Source organism: Taudactylus pleione, unplaced genomic scaffold (assembly GCF_031769625.1).
Source record: "Taudactylus pleione unplaced genomic scaffold, aTauple2 ptg001573l, whole genome shotgun sequence".
In the NCBI taxonomy this organism is placed as follows: Eukaryota; Metazoa; Chordata; class Amphibia; order Anura; family Myobatrachidae; genus Taudactylus; species Taudactylus pleione.
The window spans coordinates 7,266,930-7,287,544 of NW_028285970.1; the positions used below are offsets into that span (position 1 = coordinate 7,266,930).

The window sequence follows — 20,615 nt, forward strand, 5'->3', positions numbered from 1 at the left end:
CTGGTAGACTCATGAAAATTAGCTAATGTGAGAAAGACCTTCAGGTGTTTAGAGGTTACCTTGGGTTCCTTTGTGACCTTGCAAACTATTAGATGCCTTGTTCTTTGCGTGATATTTGTTGGTCGAACACTCCTAAGGAGGGTAATAATGGTCTGGAATTTCCTCCATTTGTATGCAATCTGTCTGACTGGTGGAGTCTAAACTCTTTAGAGATGGTTTTGTAACCTTTTCCAGCCTGATGAGCATCAACAACTCTTCTGAGGTCCTCAGAAATCTCCTTTGTACGTGGCATGATGCACTTCAGACTTTGATATATCCCTGTTCTTTTAAAAAGACAGGTTGTCCACTCACACCTGTTTATCATCCCATAGATTGAAAATATCTGACTCTAATTTCACCTTCAAAATATCTGCTAAGCCTAAAGGTTCACATGCTTTTTTTTAAATTTTTTTATTTATTTTAAAGACACTACATAACAATAAAAGATTCAGCAAATAGCAAATTTCAAAAAGTGGGTGACAAAAATATAATAAAAGATAACACCCAGAGGATCCCACCAATCTTGCTTTCAAATATAGCAATAATATGTAGTAGTTTTTACATTTTCTTACAGGACAACAGATAATCTGATAATTGAACAATGGATCAAATATGCTTGTTAAAACAAAATTAAATAAAAAAGAAAAATTAGGGAAAACAAAAATTAAATGTGATATTCTATAAAGAAAAAGAAAACAAAGGGTGGGAGACGAAGCAAGGGAGGATAGGACAATGCGGAGACATAAGAAGAGTATCACAGAGGAACTCCTAGCAGGGAAGAAGTGTGGAAAATAAACCAAAGATTCCATACTTGTTGGTATGCGGACACAGTATTGTTTAAAAGGGAGGTAATATTTTTCATGGAGAAACCATATTGTACTCTATTGATTAAAAGGTTCACATACTTTTGACAGTCACAGATATGTGATACTGGATCACTTTCGTACCACTGTATGTATGTGTGTGTATATAATATATAGTGTGTGTGTGTGTGTAAAATATATATATATATATATATATATATATAATGTATAATATTACATTACAGTACTTCCACACTATGTACGCAGAAGTGAATGAGGTGAGAATGTGGAATTTGACTGCTCTATCGCAAAACACAGGTGTTGGGGAGACTTTAACTTAGTCGTTTGTGTTATGCTTTTATTGTTGTGTAAGCATCAGGCAACCAGGAGGCACAATGAAGCCTGGCCAGAGAGCCTGCGCTATAGAAGGCCTGACCTGGACTGCATGACTGGCTTGAGACGAATCTCCATAAACTGCAATACCCTTGTTGGTGACCAGGGAGCAAAGGCATTAGCTGAAGCGCTTGAAGAGGACCTTTGGTTAAAAGGTATGAGAAAATAAAATTACACAAAAAATATTGCAGTAAAGCTACTGCTACTAAATTTGTGATAGTTGGAAAGAGGAGCACTTTTACGTCTTGGTCTATGACCTGGCTTTAATGTCATTCTTGCAAAATCATGTGAATTGGAAATGTGTTTTGGTGATATACTGCAGCAAAAATAGCCTTATTATTGAGGTATATCTGTAATTCTGTAATGCCCATTGTTGACTGGCTTTTCTTTTTTTCTCTGTCTCCACCCCCTCCATCTCCCCAAACCTCACACACACTCTATCACTGTCCCTCTTATCCCCACTCTTTCTCTATCACTGTCTCTCACTTTCTCTTATGCATCTCTGATAAAGGTGAGAGGGGTCTCAGCTCAAATCAACTGTCATTACATTCAGAGGTGATGACATCATTTGTATCGGCAGTCGATTTTATTATATTGACTTATTGACTATATTCTTTCAGTAGTTTTTTTGTTTTCTAGCACTAGATATGCGGCAGTGTGGAATATCAAATGAGGGGGCAAAAGCCTTTCTCTGTGCCCTGCAAACCAATACAACTTTGATGGTCTTGGATATAAGAAAAAACCCACTGATCGGTAAGGAATAGTTGAATAGTTGACATTCTTGTAGATCTGTGAATGTTCCTTGCAGCTTGTAGCGGTGTCTTGCAAAAGGCAAGGACCACATGTTTCTTATGCTTAACATTCAATTCATCTGTTGTGCTTTATAAGTAGGCTACATGCATGACTTAATTTTAGATGTGTTCCTCAGAAAAATGTATAACTGAATGAATAAAAACAACTTGTTGCTAGCTGTTCAGCAGGAATGCCCAGGGTGCAAGGCTATATGCATGCTCATACAATTAGAGTGCTTTGCTATTCAGGAAGTATGACTTATAAATGGCTGTACAGGAGGCAGAATACAAAATTCAAAAATAAAAGCGGGACTGCCAAGAGACCTGGCGGTTCCCGGTACACGGTGGTGTGACCAAATGTGTGTGTGTGGGAGGGTGCCTCCTTGTGATTACCTCCTTGTGATTACCTCCTTGTGATCATCTACTTGTGATTATCAGTGGTGCTTCCTTGTGATTACCAAGGTCCTCTGCAGAAACTGGATGCCGCCAAATGCAGAGCCGTCTCTTCCATTTGGTTTGTTGGGCAGTTGCCTAAGCGCCCAAAGCTTAAAGGGGCCCGCCAACCCGGGCCCTGCCACTGCAGCTATTTCTAAAAGTACTGCATTCCGATCGCAAACCCCCCCGTAACTCACAGCCACTCTAAAGATGGTTACCTCTGCAGCCGCGGACATGCCGCACCACACTGCAGAAAGTGTTTGTTTGTTTTTCCCCCCTAAGGGGCCATAGCCACGCCCGCCCGTGATTAGACCATGCCCCCTTGGCTCAGCCAGCTCTCTACTACGGCGGGTGACACTGACAGGGAGTGAGAGGAGTGGCTGAGTGGCTTGACTAGATGGCCCAAGCAGATGGCAGAAGAGCAGATGAGCAAGCCTCCCAGTGACTGGTAGGGAACGGGGGGGTGCTGTCATCATTTATGTATGTATATGTGTGTGTATAAAAAAAAATTGCAGGTACATCTCATGATTTGACTGCAACTCCTCTCCTCTGGTTACCAGAAGCAACCACCAGCGCTTGTGTTTTATATATGTAATTTTGGGTAGCTGTAGCCTATCAATTACCCAGACACAGTAAAAAATGTTTTCCCATGAATGGGTGGGTAGGGGCCCTGGTGCATTGCTTTGCCCAAGGCCCACACTGCTGTTAAGACAGCCCTGGGCAAATGGAGTGTGGCTACATTTTCCTGAGGCACATGGTTATATCTTTGATCGTAAGCCTTGGGTACTTCATATGCTCCACACCCCTCTTGTCGACTATGCTCCACAACCCCTCTTGTCGCCCCTGACGAAGTATAAAGTTAATATAACCAAGCCTTTTTTCTGTCTAGGGTGTATAGTTAATAGTTTTGGAGCAGAGTGTAATTTTTAAAGAAGCTAATTGTATTTCTTTTTTATAACAAATACAGTATTTCCTGTGTTGTACATTGTTACAGATTGGAAATCCATCAGAATCCATCCAGTAATGTAAACAATTAGACGATCCATAATTAAGTCATCTGGTTCCACCAGACCAGAAAACTGTATTGATTATAATTTGCTGCTATTTCAGCTTCCGTGTTTGCCTTGATAAAAATAAGATTTATAGCAAAACTTTATTTTCTTTGCAGACCATTCAATGTTGAAGACTGTTATTGAAAGGGTACTCCTGAATGCTCATGGCACCAATTCAGAGGTATGCTTTCATAATTACAATGTAAAGCTTTTTTAAATGATGTTACCTTATGGGATGGCATTTTTGTTTATCTTTAAATATGATGGGGTTTGTCTCATTTAATTTCTAAGCATATTAACTGCACATTATATGGCTGCTGCTGGTGAAATGTATGCCTTTTTGCGGAGTACATCTTGTGCTTTATGTTTTGTTGTTTTGCACTGTGCATGTTCCAGAACTGAGTGTAATCAAGTACATGTGATGTAGCGTTGTACACATTTCATTAGTATCTACACTGGCGACTGAAGAGTCGTTACTGGGCTGGGATGGGGCATTTTCACATAAGACAAGTTTCCAGGTGTATCTTTTGCACATAATATAATATTGATGCAAATGTGCACTGATGATCATGTCTAGTAGCAAACCAAGCTTACACATAGGGCGTGGGTGCATCACAAGAGGCATACAAATCTGCATATGGGCAAATGTGTGCATTGTTTTCATGTATGCAGTTTTGGAGCAGTATAAACATACTTCCAACTCTTTATCAGGCTCAATATTTGTAGTCATGGCAGGCTCACAGCCTGTCAATCATGTTGTAGTGATCATTCTAAATCAGGCGCGGGAAGGGGCGCCGTACCTTAAAAAGGGCACAATCGTATGTGCTCGAAAATGGGGGCAAGGCCCACGAGCAAAGGGGGCATGGGCTTAAGAAGCTCCCCCTTTTCATCACTTGCACACATGGTGGGCTGCCCCCAAGCTCTCCACTTACTGTGCGCACGGCATCTATTCGTCAGCGATAAGTGCTGCACTACAACTTTTCCCACCCGTGGGTGGGGACGGCACCCGGCAGGGTGCCACCAAACTGGCATGGTGCATTTTGCCGTTTTGAAACTTGGCAGGGCACGACGCCTTGCTAAAAGAGCCTAGCGGGAACGCTAATGTTGTGTCTTTGCTAGTAGTAAATTGTGTGTAATTTTGTAGAGCTTTTTTCCATTTGTAACACCTGGATTACAGTGAAGAATAAAGAAAAAGAGGAAGGAAAAAGAAATTCCCTAAAGGTTTAAGCATGTGATAAAATAAGTTTGCTTGAGTGTATTATATTTCAGATAAAGGTATTTTAAGATGGTGCACTTGTAGAACTACTGTGACCTATGTGTCACTACAGGTCTCAGTATTTCTTAAAGTGCATTTATGCTTAAGCAGTTAATGGCTGTCACAGCTTGCTGAGATCAGTGGTACCACATTTAAAAATACTATGTTTAATTATTTTATTCTTTTTTTTTCTTTTTGAAGAAAGTGTTTTTACTTTTTATAGACATTAAAAACACAGAAAAGAAAAATGGCAAAACACTACCATAGCAATATGAAAAGTTTTACAAATGAGTACATAGTCAGGTGCATAAATATTGGGACATTGACAGAATTTTCATATTTTGACCTCTATTCACCACCACAATGGCTTTGAAATGAAAGAAACAAGGTGTGCTTTAACTGCAGACTTTCAGATTTAATTTTAGGGTAATTACATCCAAATCAGGTGAACGGTGTAGGAATTACAACGTTCTCTATATGTGCCTCCCACTTTTTAAGGGGCCAAAAGTAATGGGACTATCAACTCAAAAGCGATTTCATGGACAGGTGTGGGCTATTCCCTCGTTATTTCATTATCAATTAAGCAGGTAAAAGGTCTGGAGTTGATTCTAGGTGTGACATTTGCATTTGGAGTCAGTTGCTGTCGACTCTCAATATGAGATCCAAAGAGCTGTCACTATCAGTGAAGCAAGCCATCATTAGGCTGAAAAATGAAAACAAACCCATCAGAGAGATAGCAAAAACATTAGGTGTGGCCAAATCAACTGTTTGGAACATTCTTAAACAGAAAGAACGCACCGGAGAACTCAGCAACACCAAAAGACCCGGAAGACCACGGAAAACAACTGTGGTGGATGACAGAAGAATTATTTCCCTGGTGAAGAAAAACCCCTTCACAACAGTTGGCCAAATCAAGAACACTCTCCAGGAGGTAGGTGTATATTTGTCAAAGTCAACAATCAAGAGAAGACTTCACAAGAGTGAATATAGAGGGTTCACCACAAGATGTAAACCATTGGTGAGCCACAAAAACAGGAAGACCAGATTAGAGTTTGCCAAACGACATCTAAAAAAGCTTTACAGTTCTGGAACAACATCCTATGGACAGATGAGACAAAGATCAACTTGTACCAGAGTGATGGGAAGAGAAGAGTATGGAGAAGGAAAGGAACTGCTCATGATCCAAAACATACCACCTCATCAGTGAAGCATGGTGGTGGTAGTGTCATGGCGTGGGCATGTATGGCTGCCAATGGAACTGGTTCCCTTGTATTTATTGATGATGTGACTGCTGACAAAAGCAGCAGAATGAATTCTGAAGTGTTTCGGGCAATATTATGTGCTCATATTCACTCAAATGCTTCAGAACTCATTGGACGGCGCTTCACAGTGCAGATGGACAATGACCCGAAGCATACTGCAAAAGCAACCAAAGAGTTTTTTAAGGCTAAAAAGTGGAATGTTATGCAATGGCCAAGTCAATCCACTGACCTGAATCCGAATGAGCATGCATTTCACTTGATGAAGACAAAACTGCAGGGAAAATGCCCCAAGAACAAGCAGGATCTGAAGACATTTGCAGTAGAGGCCTGGCAGAGCATCACCAGGGATGAAACCCAGCGTCTGGTGATGTCTATGCATTCCAGACTTCAGGCTGTAATTTCCTGCAAAGCATTTGCAACAAAGTATTAAAAAGTGAAAGTTAGATTTAGGATTGTTTAGTTTGTCCCATTACTTTTGGCCCCTTTAAAATATGGGAGGCAGATATAGAAACCGTTGTAATTCCTACACCGTTCACCTGATTTGGATGTAATTACCCTCAAATTAAATCTGAAAGTCTGCAGTTAAAGCACATCTTGTTTGTTTCATTTCAAAGCCATTGTGGTGGTGAATAGAGGCCAAAATATGAACATTCTGTCAATGTCCCAATATTTATACACCTGACTGTAAAACACATATACTGTATGTCAAAGCAAGGAGACATGACAAGTATGCAAGCATATAGTCAAATATTATAACACAGATAATACACATAAATCAATAAAAACAGTGCACAAAATTCTAATTCAAATATGAATGTGAATGTGTGGGAACCATGTGTGCCGCAGCCACATTACAAGTTAAAAATGATCGGAAGAAGAAATAGAGAAGAGACTCCTCCAACACATAACTGCTATAACCCATCAATAGAAATGGAGCACCAAAGACGATCGGGTACCCGTTAAGGAGGGTGGGGAGGGCCCATCATCCTGAGGAACCAGCTTAGCATATGGGCACATTAGCCACTTATTCCAGATATGATCAGATTTGGTATCAGCATTCCTAAACATATACACTTATCATGAACAACGGTTGCGTTAACAATAGAGACCCATTCTTCAAATGGGTCATCCAGGATGCCATCCGTTGGGGCCATCCAGAAGCAGATCTTAGCAAGTGTGCAGGTTTTAGAGACTTATTGCCTAGTATATTTGTCTAATTGGTCTCTGGCCAATACCCCCAATATACAGACTATTGGTGTTAATAAGGACAGGGGAATGCCTGTAGACTAGATTACTCGGGTCACCCTGGTCCAGAAGGCTTGAATATCAGGAAAATCCCAGAGTAAGTGCAAAACAGTGCCTTGCAAGCCCTGGCATTTAGGGAACATTGTAGTGGAGCAAAATATATATGGAGCTGTTCAGGAGTAAGATAAATTCTGTGGAGGATGAACATCTGTGGAGGATGAACAACTGATTTGCTGAAATCGAATCAAATCAGTGGAAACCCGAAGGCTCTCCAGTGATGCACTCCAAACCTCATCTTATAGAGGATCCACATCTGCTTCCCAGTTTGACAGGGTATCTGAATAGTAAGCATGCATAATGTGTGAATATAAAGAGGAGAGGGTACGAGGGGAGCGAAGTGTAGATAGAATTCTCTTTAGGGGAAACTCCTGAAGTATATTAAATACAGAGCATAATATAACACTAGCCAGGTAAGCATTCTGCTACAGCAGTTAAAGTGAATGGCATAGTTACACAAAATGTGAGACGGCAAATACAGAGATCAGCCAATTGTCTGAGTTCAGGCATACAATGGTCCGGAATCGGTATGATATACCGATGGATGGGATGCCGGCGTTCAAAACAGACGGTGACATCCTGATCGTGAAGAATCCCGACGGGCCAGTGAGTACCTTAACCCTCCCACCACCCAACCCTCCCTTAGTGGTGCCCAACCCTAACCTCCCCCCAGTGGTACCTCACCCCCCCTTCCCGCACCTTAAACCTAACCCTCCCGAGAATGCCTAACGCCCCCCTCCTTGTAGCCTAACCCTACCCCTCCCCGGGGGTGCCTAAACCTAACAGCGCCCGCTTACCTTCATTCGGGATAGCGGCTGTCGGGATTTCGAAGCCTAACGCCTATCTTTAGCCCATCTGTAGTCCCACGACAGGCTTCCGACAGCCAGCATTCCGGCCGCTGGTAATGTGACTGCATCCCAATTGTCCAGCCAGGCTACTGCCTCCTGAGGAGACATAAAGAACTTTGGCCCTCATTCAGAGCCACTCGCTAGCGGCAGTACGCTCGTTCGGTTTTTAGTACGCATGCGCGAACCAGTCAGTGCGGCCGAAAATCATTTGTACGCAATATAGCGAGTGCCTGCTATTTTGAGTGACAGAATGAGGCGTATGTGGGTGGTAACAGGGGAAGGTGCTTGAAAACGGGGAGTGGAGATCCGATCGCAGGCGTGCTTAAAGGTCAAAACGGGCGTTTTATGGGTGTGCATAATTAATATAGCAGCGTCAATGACCACGTCACTTGGTTTTCTTTAACTCAGAACTGCTCGCAAAATAGCGGTTGAAAAAACCAACCACAAGAATAGCGAGCAGTTCATATCCTGTTCGATGTACTCGATTAATCTAATAAATAGCGGACATGACGTATGGTGCGAGCGGTCGGGGCGTTTTTAAGAAATAAAAAAGCGTATGCGTTGCTCGCTCGTTCAGACTTAGAGGTGTGAACAGACTGCAATGTGCGAACGGATCATTTGCATAGCCACCCCTTGTTTTTGAACGAACGCAAATAGCGAACGGCTCTGAATGAGGGCCTTTGTCTTTCTGTTGGCGATGACTCTCAATTCAGACGGAAAGTAAGCAAAGTATAGCTTATGGTAAGTTCCAGTACAAAAGTCACCTTTTAATGGGGTCAAACTGCGTAGCCAGGGCTCGACAAATCCCGGGGGCCAGGTCGCCATGGCGACTAAACTTTTAGTCCTGGCGACCAGATTTTAGAGCCAGGTACTGTGAAAAATAAAGCTAACTGAAAAAAAAAAAAGTTACAAAGCACTCCTATTGGTGGTTACTGGAGTGGGCGGGATGCTGCAGGCATGTTACACAGAGGAATGGATACCCACCACAATTAGTCACTGTGGCTCCTCCCTTCTGCTCACAGAGAGTTGCCTCACTACCGCAGAGGAGGCGGAGAAGCTGCATCACTGCCATTGCGGAGGAGTGTGACGTGACTCCCAAGAGCTAAATTATTACTGGCACTTTGGAGGAAAATGACTACGGATAGCTGAAGCACTGCCACCGGGGAGAAGAGTAACCACGGGGAGCTGCCGTTCTGCCAGCAGCAGTGGAAGACAGTGACCACCATGGCACTGAAACAATGCCGGTTGGGGAGTAGAGCGACAGTTGGGGAACAGCATCACTACCGGCACAGGGGTGGACAGTTACCGCAGGGAGCCGTGAGGAGGAGTTTGACATTATTGGAGCTGAATCATTACCGGTGCTGAGGAGGAGAGTGACTTCGGGAAAGCATCACTACCGGTATAGAGGAGGAGAGTGACTGCAGGGACGTGCATTACTCCCTGCATGGAGGAGAAGAGTGATTATCTAGTAGCTGCAGCACTGCCAGCAGCAGAAGAAGACAGTGACCAACAGGGAGTTGCAACACTTGCCGGTTGGAGAGGAAGATAGTGTCCTCTGGGGAGTTGTACAAAGCTGGTGAGTGTGTGGTTTCATTAGTGACCTCCCACTATAATGTTGTTGTTATTGGAAGCACTCCTGTGTGGCACAACTAATTGGGGGAACTTGTGTGTGGGGCTCTCCTGCACAGCACACTATGAATTGGCAGCACTTATGTTAAAGGCACTCCTGTGTGGCACACTATGAATTGGGGACATACATGTGTGGGTCACTCCTGTGTGGCAGAACTGAATGGAGGAAACTACTGTGTGGCATAATATGATTTTGGGACATATTGTGTTGTATACTATGACTTTGGGCACTACTGTGTGGCATATTTTGAACTGAAGGTAGGTATGCCCATGTAACAGAATCTGAAGACCATTGAAGAGGTGTGTGTGGTGGTCTGATGGCATGTGTGGAGGTTGAGGGGCATTGAAGGGGCATGTATGTTGGTCTATACAAATTTTCATATGTTTTGGTTGTGGACATTGGTCTGGCTCCTAAGCTTTTAAGCTGGCTCCCAGTTTTTACAAAAATGTATCAAGCCCTGGCATAGCTCTTCTGGATATCAATGAAGAGAGAGATGTGGGTGTTATCACATTCCAAAGAGTCCTTAGTAAGCATCGGCCTCACGATATTGTCCTGATCTTGATAATGGAGCAGCTTGGCTATAAAATTTGCAGAGAGGGACATCAGGTTGTAAAGCTCTAGTGCAGTGGTTTTCAAACTGTGTGCCGTGGCACCCTGGGGTGCCACTGGATACTTGCAGGGGTACCTCCGGTGTGTGGTCCAGCACCAAATGAAATTATTTATGGTTAATGTAATGTAAATATGTGAACAAACAGAAGTTTAAACCTGTCGACCACCGCATAACAGACTCTAAGGATGTCAGGTAAGCACAGTTTACTTCACTTTACTAGTGTTCATTCTAGCACCCTGCACCTGTCACAACCCGTGCAGCTTCTCTCTCCTGCCTGGGGTGTCGCTCTCTGCTCTCGTGTTTCTAGCACACTGTTCTGATGCAACAAACTGCTGAGATACAGGCCAAAGTGTGCTAGAAGCACCAGAGCAGAGAACGACACCCCAGACAGGAAAGAGGAACTGCACGGGTTGTGACAAGTGCAGAGTGCTAGAATGAACATTCCTCTACTACATTTTTTTCTGAATTTCACAATTAAAAACGTTTGGCTTATTGGTGCTGTGAAAACAATGCTGATACTCTAGGGTGCCGTGGCTTAAAAAAGTTTGGGAACCACTGCTCTAGTGGGTATCCGGTGGGCCTTCTCCGTCACAAAATGAGGTGTTAACGCTTTCATCAACCAACAACTTCTCCAAAAATTTCTCAGGGTGGGACTCTCCGGCAAGCCAACAATTTGAACATTATTATACCTCAGTCTCTCCTCTATATGTGAAAGTTTCTGCTGCACACAAGCCATTTGAGACAACACCTACCTGTGCTTTTTTATTTATTTACATTTTTTTATATAAATTGTGTTTATTAAACGGCAAAAGGTTTACAAAAGTACAATCTCAGAATTGTGTAAAGCAAATGCATTCAACAATCGTCAAAACTTTGTTACAATTCCGGAGTAAAATCTAACCATCAAAATAAATTTGCTGTGTTTTGTTTTGTTTTTTTAATTTTTTACATTATCTCGAATTTTGGGAATATCTGGCACTATCACATTTGAAAATCAATCAACAGAATAACAATAATAGGATTCCACTGCGCAAAACGGACCCTATTATAAAAATAAGAAAACCTAATATAACCATTTAGAAAATATAGCCGAAGAGGAAAGAAAGGAAAAAGAGGTTATGCATTACAGTAACAAGAGTTCTGAATTGTCGTAAAAGGAACCATGTTGTATTCTCAAAAACCTTCCAAATCCGTTCCGGAGTAGGAAATGGGAGACTATCGACATATACACCCCATTATTTATTGAAAGCAATTACCTCTCTTTCAATGGAAAGTAGCCATACGGCGCTCATGATGAATTACTTCCAGTAGAGCAATCTTCCATTCCTCTAGTGTGGGAGCTTTCCGAGCAATCCAATGCCATAGGATGATTTGTATATAATTCAAGAATCTTACACCAAAATTTTAACATTTTTCTGCAGGACCATAAGTTATGGGTGGTCGTGGCCAAAGAGGCATTACATTTAGGGCATGAGCCTGTTTCTGTAGTTACAAAATGCTTCCTTTGAGTGGGCGAAATGTACGTCCTATTGAGCACCCGGATATGGATTTCCTGCAAACGGGCTGACTGTACGGCTGGTAATATTTTCATAGTGTACGGTAACATATCTATGAAATTGGGTATATCTGAAATTTTGCATCTCCAGGCAGAATTTGGATTTTTTACCATATCTGGATGAAGATATCGGGCCAAATGTAATAGGGTGAGAGTTTAGAAAATGTGAGCGTTTTCTCACACTTTTTAAACTCTGCAAATGTAATAGAGTCCGAGAACATAGCAACAGAGCAAACTTGCATGTTTTTCAGACTCAAAAACTTTCACGATTAAAAATCTCATTCAGATGTTTTCCCATTTTGAAGATAAAACTCGACCAATGTAAGAATTAACTGCTAAACTTTAACATTTTCTAAACTCTCACCCGATTTCATTTAGCCCATCGTATTCTAAAAACGCAAGTGTGACTAAGGGCAAGTATGTTCTTTACAAAAGGATTAGGTTGGGCCGAAACCTACCAGTGCTTTTATCGGTGAGTGAGAATTCTACAGGGTGGAGAAGCGGGCTTCAGCTTAACAGACCCATTCACATACCCTTTGCAGGTCTTGACGTATGGGGGAAATAGTGATCATTCTAACTTCTTCTCAGGCAGGGCGCCGATCAAGAAGCGTGGCACATTATCGCCCGCATGCCCAAAAGGGAGAGTGGCATCTCAGGGAGTGGCGTGGCCATTGAACACTCATTTTGGGGGAGTTGCCCCAAGCTCTTCCCGCATTGCGAATAGATGCCATGCTTCTATTCACCCTCTGTTGACTACTCATCCCTGTGGCAAAGACACGGAGAAAGTGGGTGCCACCGTCCCTCCGGTGCCATGCTGTGATCAGAAGGGCTGGCCACATTTGAGCCTTTTGAATTCGGGAAGGGCGCGCCCTGCTGAAGCAGCCTAGCAGGAACACTAGGGAAATAAGGGTGACATCAGGTGGGGACTGATCTGAAGCTGCGGCTGTCAGAGTTAGGTGCATGCAGGAGCCCTGGAGTCGCCCACCCGCAACGGCAGTTGGATTGCAGAAATGGGCATAGCGTTGCAATTTGAGGCATGATTGAATTTCCCTGTAATATACTGTAGATGGCAGGCACGGGAACACTCAGGAATGCAGGGAGGCTGACCCTAAGGGGACGAGTCCAAAGCCACTGTAGAGCAGGTCAGAGTTTCGCCAACAGCGGCAGATCCCAGGTATGGTGCTTTGCCGAGCACAATCAACATGTGCTCTCTATACCGAGGAAGAGTCTGCACAAGGCAAAAGTGCAGCGCCCAGTGGGGACATATATAGATGTCCCAGTACATCTAGCAGCATGACCCTCAAACAGCAGGCAGTCTCTGTAGCTCCAGCAAGAGCCAGAGCGTATCACAGTCTGTGTCAGACGCCAGCCAGATCCACCAGTCCGCAAGACAAACAATACCGCAGTTGTAGCCTAAAGTGCACCTCCAACTTCCCCATAGGTATACAACACTAGCTGCATGAATGTCCAGCTCGGGATGTAATAACGGATGAGAGAGAGCAAAGAGCCCATAACTTTTTTTTTTTATACAATATTTCCCTAAAGGTATTGGTATGCGTTCCAGTACTAACAGCATAAGGTTGATTTTATAAATTTTTTCTAGAGAGGGCAGTTTTTTTCGACTGGGAGCTGTGTCCCAAAATAACGGGGACCTCATGCACGGTAGGCTAGACAAATATTTCCTGACTGGCATAATGTCGCTGTCTGCTGTTTCACCTTGAATCTTAGGTTATGGTACTAAACACCACTTGAAGCCGGGATCGGTATGAAATAACCGCCGGCCCCCTGGCCGGCAGTTCGATTCCCGGCAGCGCCTGGCCGACAAAAGCAGAGTTCCAGGCAGTGGAAGCCTGACAGTGCTGGAAATCCCGATCGTCGTTAAGGTAAGTATAAACTAAGTTAACCCTAACCCTCCTTAGCGGTGCCTAACAGTAATACCACCCCTAAGTGCCTAACCCCTGGGAGTGCTTAACCCTAACTTTCCCGGGGGGGTGCCTAACCATAAGTCCCCCCTGCGTGCCCTAACCTAACCCTCCCCCCCGCGGCTGTCCACTCGCGGCACCCGGCATCCCTTCGATCGGGATGCCGGTGTCCCGGCGTCGGGAAAATGCAGTCGGGAAGCCGGCTGTCTGGATTAAGACAGCCGGTTTCCCGATTGCATCCCCTTGAGGCCACATTTGCACTTTATTGAGCCACTTTTTTATGTCTTAAATGTAGTTCCGCAAAATAAATTTTTATGTTCTAAGTAAGTTAGTGGATGACATTGCACAGACAGAATAAAAAGTTACATTTAAATACCTGTGATCAGTGACTGTAAAGGGTATGCAAAAGAGCATGAATGCAATGGGTCCTGAACTTAGTGAAATCTGGTGGTTGAACCACGGTCAATGGTGAGCAGGACCTCTGAACCTTATGTCTCAGGTCTGTCCCCCTGTGTCTAAACATCTCTCCATCCTTTGTGCCATCTCCAACTGTGAGATTGCTACATGATTGTTCTGATTTGTGCATGCTCTATATCAGCTCTGAGAATTTACACGTCATGTATTTAATCACAACTGTTTTCACATTATGGGCCTGATTCAGACTTGGGAATAGAGAGAGATCTCCCTGAACTGATCATCTTGGTGAAACCATGCTGCACTGCAGGTGTGGCAGATTTAAAATGTGCAGAGAGATTTAGATTTGGGAGGAGTGTTTCCAAACTGACATCTAAATTGTAGAGTAATAATAAAGCAGTGCAGTATTTGTGGGCTACATGCAAAAGCAGCCAGTATTTACCCCACATGTAAACATTTTTATGTATTTACACCCCTTGCATTGCAATGTGGTTTGTTCAGGTTCACAGTTGAGAGAGCTGTCTCACTCTATTCCCAAGTTTGAATCAGGACCAGTGTCTCTCGTTTTATTTAATGGTTCCCTTGCTTATCAACTGCTGTGGAATGTGTGGCACCTTTTTACCAAACTAAACTTTGATGATGAACCCAGTTTATTAATGCGTATTCCAATGTTCTATTCTTACAGTACAAATGGTGTACATCTCCATCTCCAAAGGAAGGTTCAAAAATGAAAAGAGTCGCCATTTTACGAAATGGACTGAAGGGAAAGAATACAATCCGCATTGGTAATAATATAGGTTTTAATGTGTGTGTGTGTGAGCCTATATACTGTAGTCATTTAGGACCATGTTAAAGAACTGTACAATAATATATTCATACTTTAAAATAGACTTGTTTTGAGCTTATCTGGGTTTCTTTGGTTCCACCTTGGGAATTCTTTCCAAGAAACTTCATTCTTCTGTACACTGGCCTGCAGTATAACCACAGACCAAAAACACCCAACACAACCAGTAGTGATGATAGTGTGGTATATTTTTTTTAAAATAGATAATATAATGTCTACTTAAAATACATACTTTAAAATGGCATATGGTATCTGACAAAACTTGTAGTCCTAGATAAGTACGGTTCTGTTCCAAGATGTGAGCTCCCAACATCAGTCTTACTTTCAGGATAGATCCAACCAATGTTCTAGATAGCAAGGAGAGCTTCCAATGCGTTTTGTTGGCAACTTTTTCTGCGTTTGGCTGATATCTGTTCTACAATCTTTGACTGACTTGAATCACCCATGAAAAATTACTATCAAAATTCATTGGAATTATTGTACATTGTAGTGTTCCTGTTAGCGGGGTGCCGAGCCCTGCCCAATTTCTAAAGTAGCAAAATGTGCCCTACCCTTTTAGCAGCACCACGCTAAAACAGCCTGCCCTGTGCCTTCCCCACCTGCGGGCCGCAGTTTCCCACGGGTGGGAAGTCTCATGACTGATCACTGCTTCACTGTGAGGGGAAGCGCTTGGGGGAAGCCCAGCACCTCAGTATGTGCTGGGCCCGCCCCCAAGTGTGAATTTGGGGCATGTCACAATGTCATGACCCATCCCCGCACGGCCACGACTTATTTTCGGGAGCCTTCGGCAGCGCATAGACTCCCTGTCCTGTGTGCCCGCTCCCTTAGCGCCCTGCCCGCAGTCTAGCGGGAACACTACTTTGTATATTGTATTATTAAGCCCAAACTTTGTTTCTAGAATATATTTATATTGTAAGTTACGTAGATGAAAGAAAAGATCCACACCAAATTAAAGAGTTCACCAAAGGTAAGGAGTGTGCAGCTAAGAACTGAGGAATGCTATTTGTGGGTACCGAGAAAGAGAAAAGTAATGTGTATAGTATACACTGTGTAATGTAAGTGAAACAGTCATCCAACAAGTGGTATGCTCACCATTTGGTGTAGAGAATTGCACCTTCGGTAACACTGCACCAATTCCCGCCGGTGGTCTCCGTTTGCAACGTTGTCTTCTGGAATTCTCTGTTGTAAAGGTTGGACCCACCAGATAAGAATTTATTAGTCTATACTCGCCCTTTGTCAGACGTATGTTCACTTTGGACATTAAGTTGGAACCCCTATGTCCTTCGGTGTCTTTATTATGAGTTGTAGGGATACTCTTGATTGTAGGAGGGGAATTATGTTCAGTGAATGCTCTACAGCAGTGGTTCTCAAACTCGGTCCTCCGGACCCAACACAGTTCACTTTTTGCAGGTCACCCAGCAGGTGCACAGGTGTATTCATTACTCACTGACACATTTTAAAGATCTACAGGTGCAGCTAACTATTTCACTAGTAATTATGTGAGGAGACCTGCAAAACATGCACTGTTTGGGGTCCTGAGGACCGAGTTTGAGAACCTGTGCTCTACTGTACTCCCTTAATAATATATAATGTATCAGTCGGTAGAAAAAGTTATTATTTATTATATGCAATTAAATTTTATGCCATGTAAAAGCATTGAATTGCTTGCTAAAACAAGAAATTAACAACAAAGATATAAAAATTAGTATAGATAATTAAATAAAAAAAAAAATTATAAAAATGTAAAATTGGCAAAGTAAATGGGAGTAAAATAAGCTCACAATTTACTGTAGGTGCAATGCGTACTGCAGATCACTGTCTGCTTCCTCAGGCAAGTATTGTAAGTTAATCAACCCAAATAGCACTTTTCCATGTATGCTGCGCTATTGAAATAATAACCGCTATCTCTAGTATATAAATAAGTAAATGCTTCATGAAAGAAAGTGCAATAAACAGTATGTACGGATGATACATGCTATTGGAGTATAGTGTATTACAAAGTGCAAACAATTTGTTGCAAGGTTCAGAAATTATCTACATACGCTCCTTGTGTCTCCATTTGCAAAAGTTCATATAGATTTCTGCCAAAGCACATTGATTTATGGAGCAAGAAGGAAATATTTGCCGAGGAGCAGACATTTGCACAGAGGAAAAGGGAGTTGGGTAGGGTAACAGTCTTGCTGCTAAAGACACGATAAGTGCACTTTGTATTTCAGGGTATTGCAGAAACATGATTTTTTTTTTTTTTGGCTAAGTGAGACTTTTCAAAGGACAGAAAAAAATTTTGATTTTAGGGGAAAAGGGTTTTCACTTTTCACTAGCTCAGAGCTTTAGGTGTCCTATATATTTAGCAGGACCTGTTTTGCATCTCTGTTATATTTAAGTAGGGAAGAACATTTCCAAGCACGCTCTGCACACTTTAATAACAAGTTTCACATAACAAATAGCCACAATAAAAACAATCCTCATATCCCATCTCATTTAAGCCATAAATGACTAGAAATCGGGTAGTACTTTTTTTGTTTACATGCAACAGTGCGGCTCTTCATATTTTCCACCTCCTAGATGTTTAAGCTGTGTGCTTGGTGGTACAATGGTTTTAGTGGTGTGCATATTGGGTGTGTTTGATACATTGCCTCCACTGTATTTTAGGATATATGTTATCCGGGATGGGTATGGAATGCCGACACTCGGGATTCCGGCGGTCAGAATCCCGACAGGGTTAGAATACCGACATTTGTCAGTATTCTAACCCTCTCCCTACCCTAACCCTAACCTCCTTTTTTAGTTCCTAAACCTACCCTCCCCCTCCCCAAACTCTCAACCTAACCCTTCCCCCTTAGTGCCTAACCCTCCCCCTAGTGCCTAACCCTATCGCTAACCCTCCCCCCAACCCCGCTACTTACCTTCTGGATTTCGACGGTCGGGATGCCGGCGCCGGGATTCTGACGGGGATATTGACCGCATCCCTGTTATTCCATGCATATTTATGTAATTATGCCACTCTGAGTTTTGAATTTGGCATGATACATATGTCTGATATGGTTATTTGATTTTGGTTATGTATTTCAAATTTTTTTTTTTTTTATGTTATTCATAGTGTTCTCTTCATGGCACTGTGGTTTTACTGCATATTTGCAACCTTGAGTTGTCGTTACAAAACTTAAGTTTTATTTTGATATATTTTTGCTTACTTTTTCATTATTGCTCCAGTTATTTGGAGGTATTCAGGTAAGGTGATGCTTATTGTCTACTCAGCAGCTGCTGTAATGTGATAGAGTAGTTATACCATATAAAATAGAGAAGTCTAAAACATTCGGGATTTCAGAAAACCTGTACTGCAGATACAGTTCTCAATATCAGAACAGTAGAACTAAATATATATTTATCAACATATCAGTTTAAACCATTACCATTGCTTTTCAATGTTTTCCTTGTATTTAACCTAGAGCTACTATACAAAAAAAAATTAGAGCATATGTCAAATGTGTTGTGAATTGTTTATACATATTGCAATAATTAAGAGTAGGGCTTCTATTAATGACCATTATCCCTTTTATAAATATAATACACACTTTTTTTTTAGTTAACACTAAAGCAATAATATCTATTAACAATGAAAAATTATATTTATAGAAGTTTATACCTAGGATATTTTAGCATTGCATATATTGATAGAATTGTATACATATTGGCATCACATGTGTAGTATAATCATATTTTGTAGTGTTTTATAGTATTATTCTTAGCTTGCTTTAAAAAATAACCAGCAGTATAATTTTACTTTTTAGAATACATATTATGTAGAGATGATTCATGTAAAATTCATGTTTTCTTCAAATTAATTCAAAAACCTCTGTTCATTTAGCGCTTGTTTTCTATAAGCTCAGTTTTGTCCTACCTTTTCATAGTTGAGTGTCTGATAAATAATATGAATACACATTTGATGAGATCAATTAAAATCGATCTTTAGTAAATATATCCCTTGATTTTGATCGATTCAAAATCAATTGACATCGACCTTTAGTGAATAAACCGCCAAGACTTATAGCTTGTTTCTACAAATTATTCTCAAAACAAATCTGATAGCATAGTTTCCATTTTAAATACAAGATAACTTGACCTGTTTTTACCTATTTATAAATGTTTAGTCACTATAGTGGCCACATTATCCTGTGCCTGGATTCTGGCTATTAATACCAGCTTTGGGTTTGGGTTTTCCTTGTTGCCATTATTGATTTTGTATACCTTGAATCTAGCTACCATGTGTTAATTTTGAAGTTGTAAGCTAGTTACATATACCACTGAAGCACATGAAGGCTTGTGGTTTTAAATAAAACTAATATCTTTATTAAAAACAATCTCTTGACACAATGTATTTTAGTGTGACCACATTTTCTACATCAGGGTCCATAGGGTATCCACAGGATACCTTGGAGGTATAGGTGATGACGTCAGGCATCGGGCACCATAGAGTTAAGTTTTCAACCTCCCAGGATGCACTAGGGTCCCCCTCCCGAGCCAAGGCATCTCCGTTTCTTTGGTGCCCGGCTCTGAGTTGGAGCACCTGTTTAGAGGGGGGCTAAGGATAGCCCCTGAAGTTTTTTTCAAGACAGTTGTGGCTGCCCATCTGGAAGTACAGCATGGACAGTCACTACTGACGTCCATGCTGTCTTCCCTACACCCCCACCGGTACCAGAACGCCGGTACTGATCCGGGGATGCTGGTAAACATCTGGGGTCACAGCTAGCAGTGACCCCAGATGTTTGGGACCATGGCCCGAGTCAAGGGGGCAGCAGGTAAGCAGTGGGGTCCCGCGGTGAGTCCCCGCTGACACATGGTCCAGAGTCCCCAGACAGGGGGTTCCCTGGGGACTGGCTGCAGCGTGCATGAAGCCAGGTAGTCAACCTGCGCTTCCACTACCCCCCTGGGACAGCGGACCGCAGCTGAGCGGTAGCGCTGCGGCGTCCCAAGGGTTAATTGCATGCCAGGGAAGCGCGCCTTCCCTGTACACAGCCGGCGCCTCCCCCGCTGCACACAGCCCTCTCTGCACCTGCCGATGGGCCCTGTGGCAGCGTTCCTCCCCCAGGCCGGCCTCCTCTGCTCCTCGGTGGCCATCTTTATGGAAGCATGGTGAACGCTGCTGGAAGCTGCTGATCGGTGGCATTGTGGTCTTTGTCCCCCGGCATACCTCTCCTCCGTTGGAACAGGTCTGTGTATGCAGCGCTGTGTCCTACCAGGCTCTGTGTCTGCGTAGTTGAGGAACAGCGCTGATAGTGCAGGGATTAATTTCTTTGCATTGTATGTGACTGCTGCTAGCGTCTGCTGCCTGTACTTTCACTTTCTACTGTCAGCCATTTCACTGTCCCTGCTCCTCTTCTGCTAAAGCCCTTGCGGTGCAGTGATTGCAGGGTGGTTCTCCCACTATACTAAGAGTATCAGTGAGAGAGGTCACATACT

The 20,615-nt window shown here is 42.7% G+C and overlaps 1 protein-coding gene across 4 annotated transcripts in view; it reads left to right on the plus strand.

Annotated features, from left to right (window-relative positions):
- Positions 1 to 20,615, plus strand: part of CEP78 (centrosomal protein 78) — a 76,084-nt gene that overhangs the window by 20,216 nt on the left and 35,253 nt on the right. For 3 of the 4 annotated variants that reach the window (XM_088464074.1, XM_088464075.1, XM_088464077.1), the window contains 5 exons: positions 1,216 to 1,390; positions 1,875 to 1,988; positions 3,630 to 3,694; positions 14,997 to 15,096; positions 18,369 to 18,386. In XM_088464074.1, the coding sequence (XP_088320200.1) occupies positions 1,216 to 1,390; positions 1,875 to 1,988; positions 3,630 to 3,694; positions 14,997 to 15,096; positions 18,369 to 18,386 (472 nt within the window). The remainder of the gene's footprint in view (positions 1 to 1,215; positions 1,391 to 1,874; positions 1,989 to 3,629; positions 3,695 to 14,996; positions 15,097 to 18,368; positions 18,387 to 20,615) is intronic. The other variant, XM_088464076.1, reaches the window with a different exon arrangement.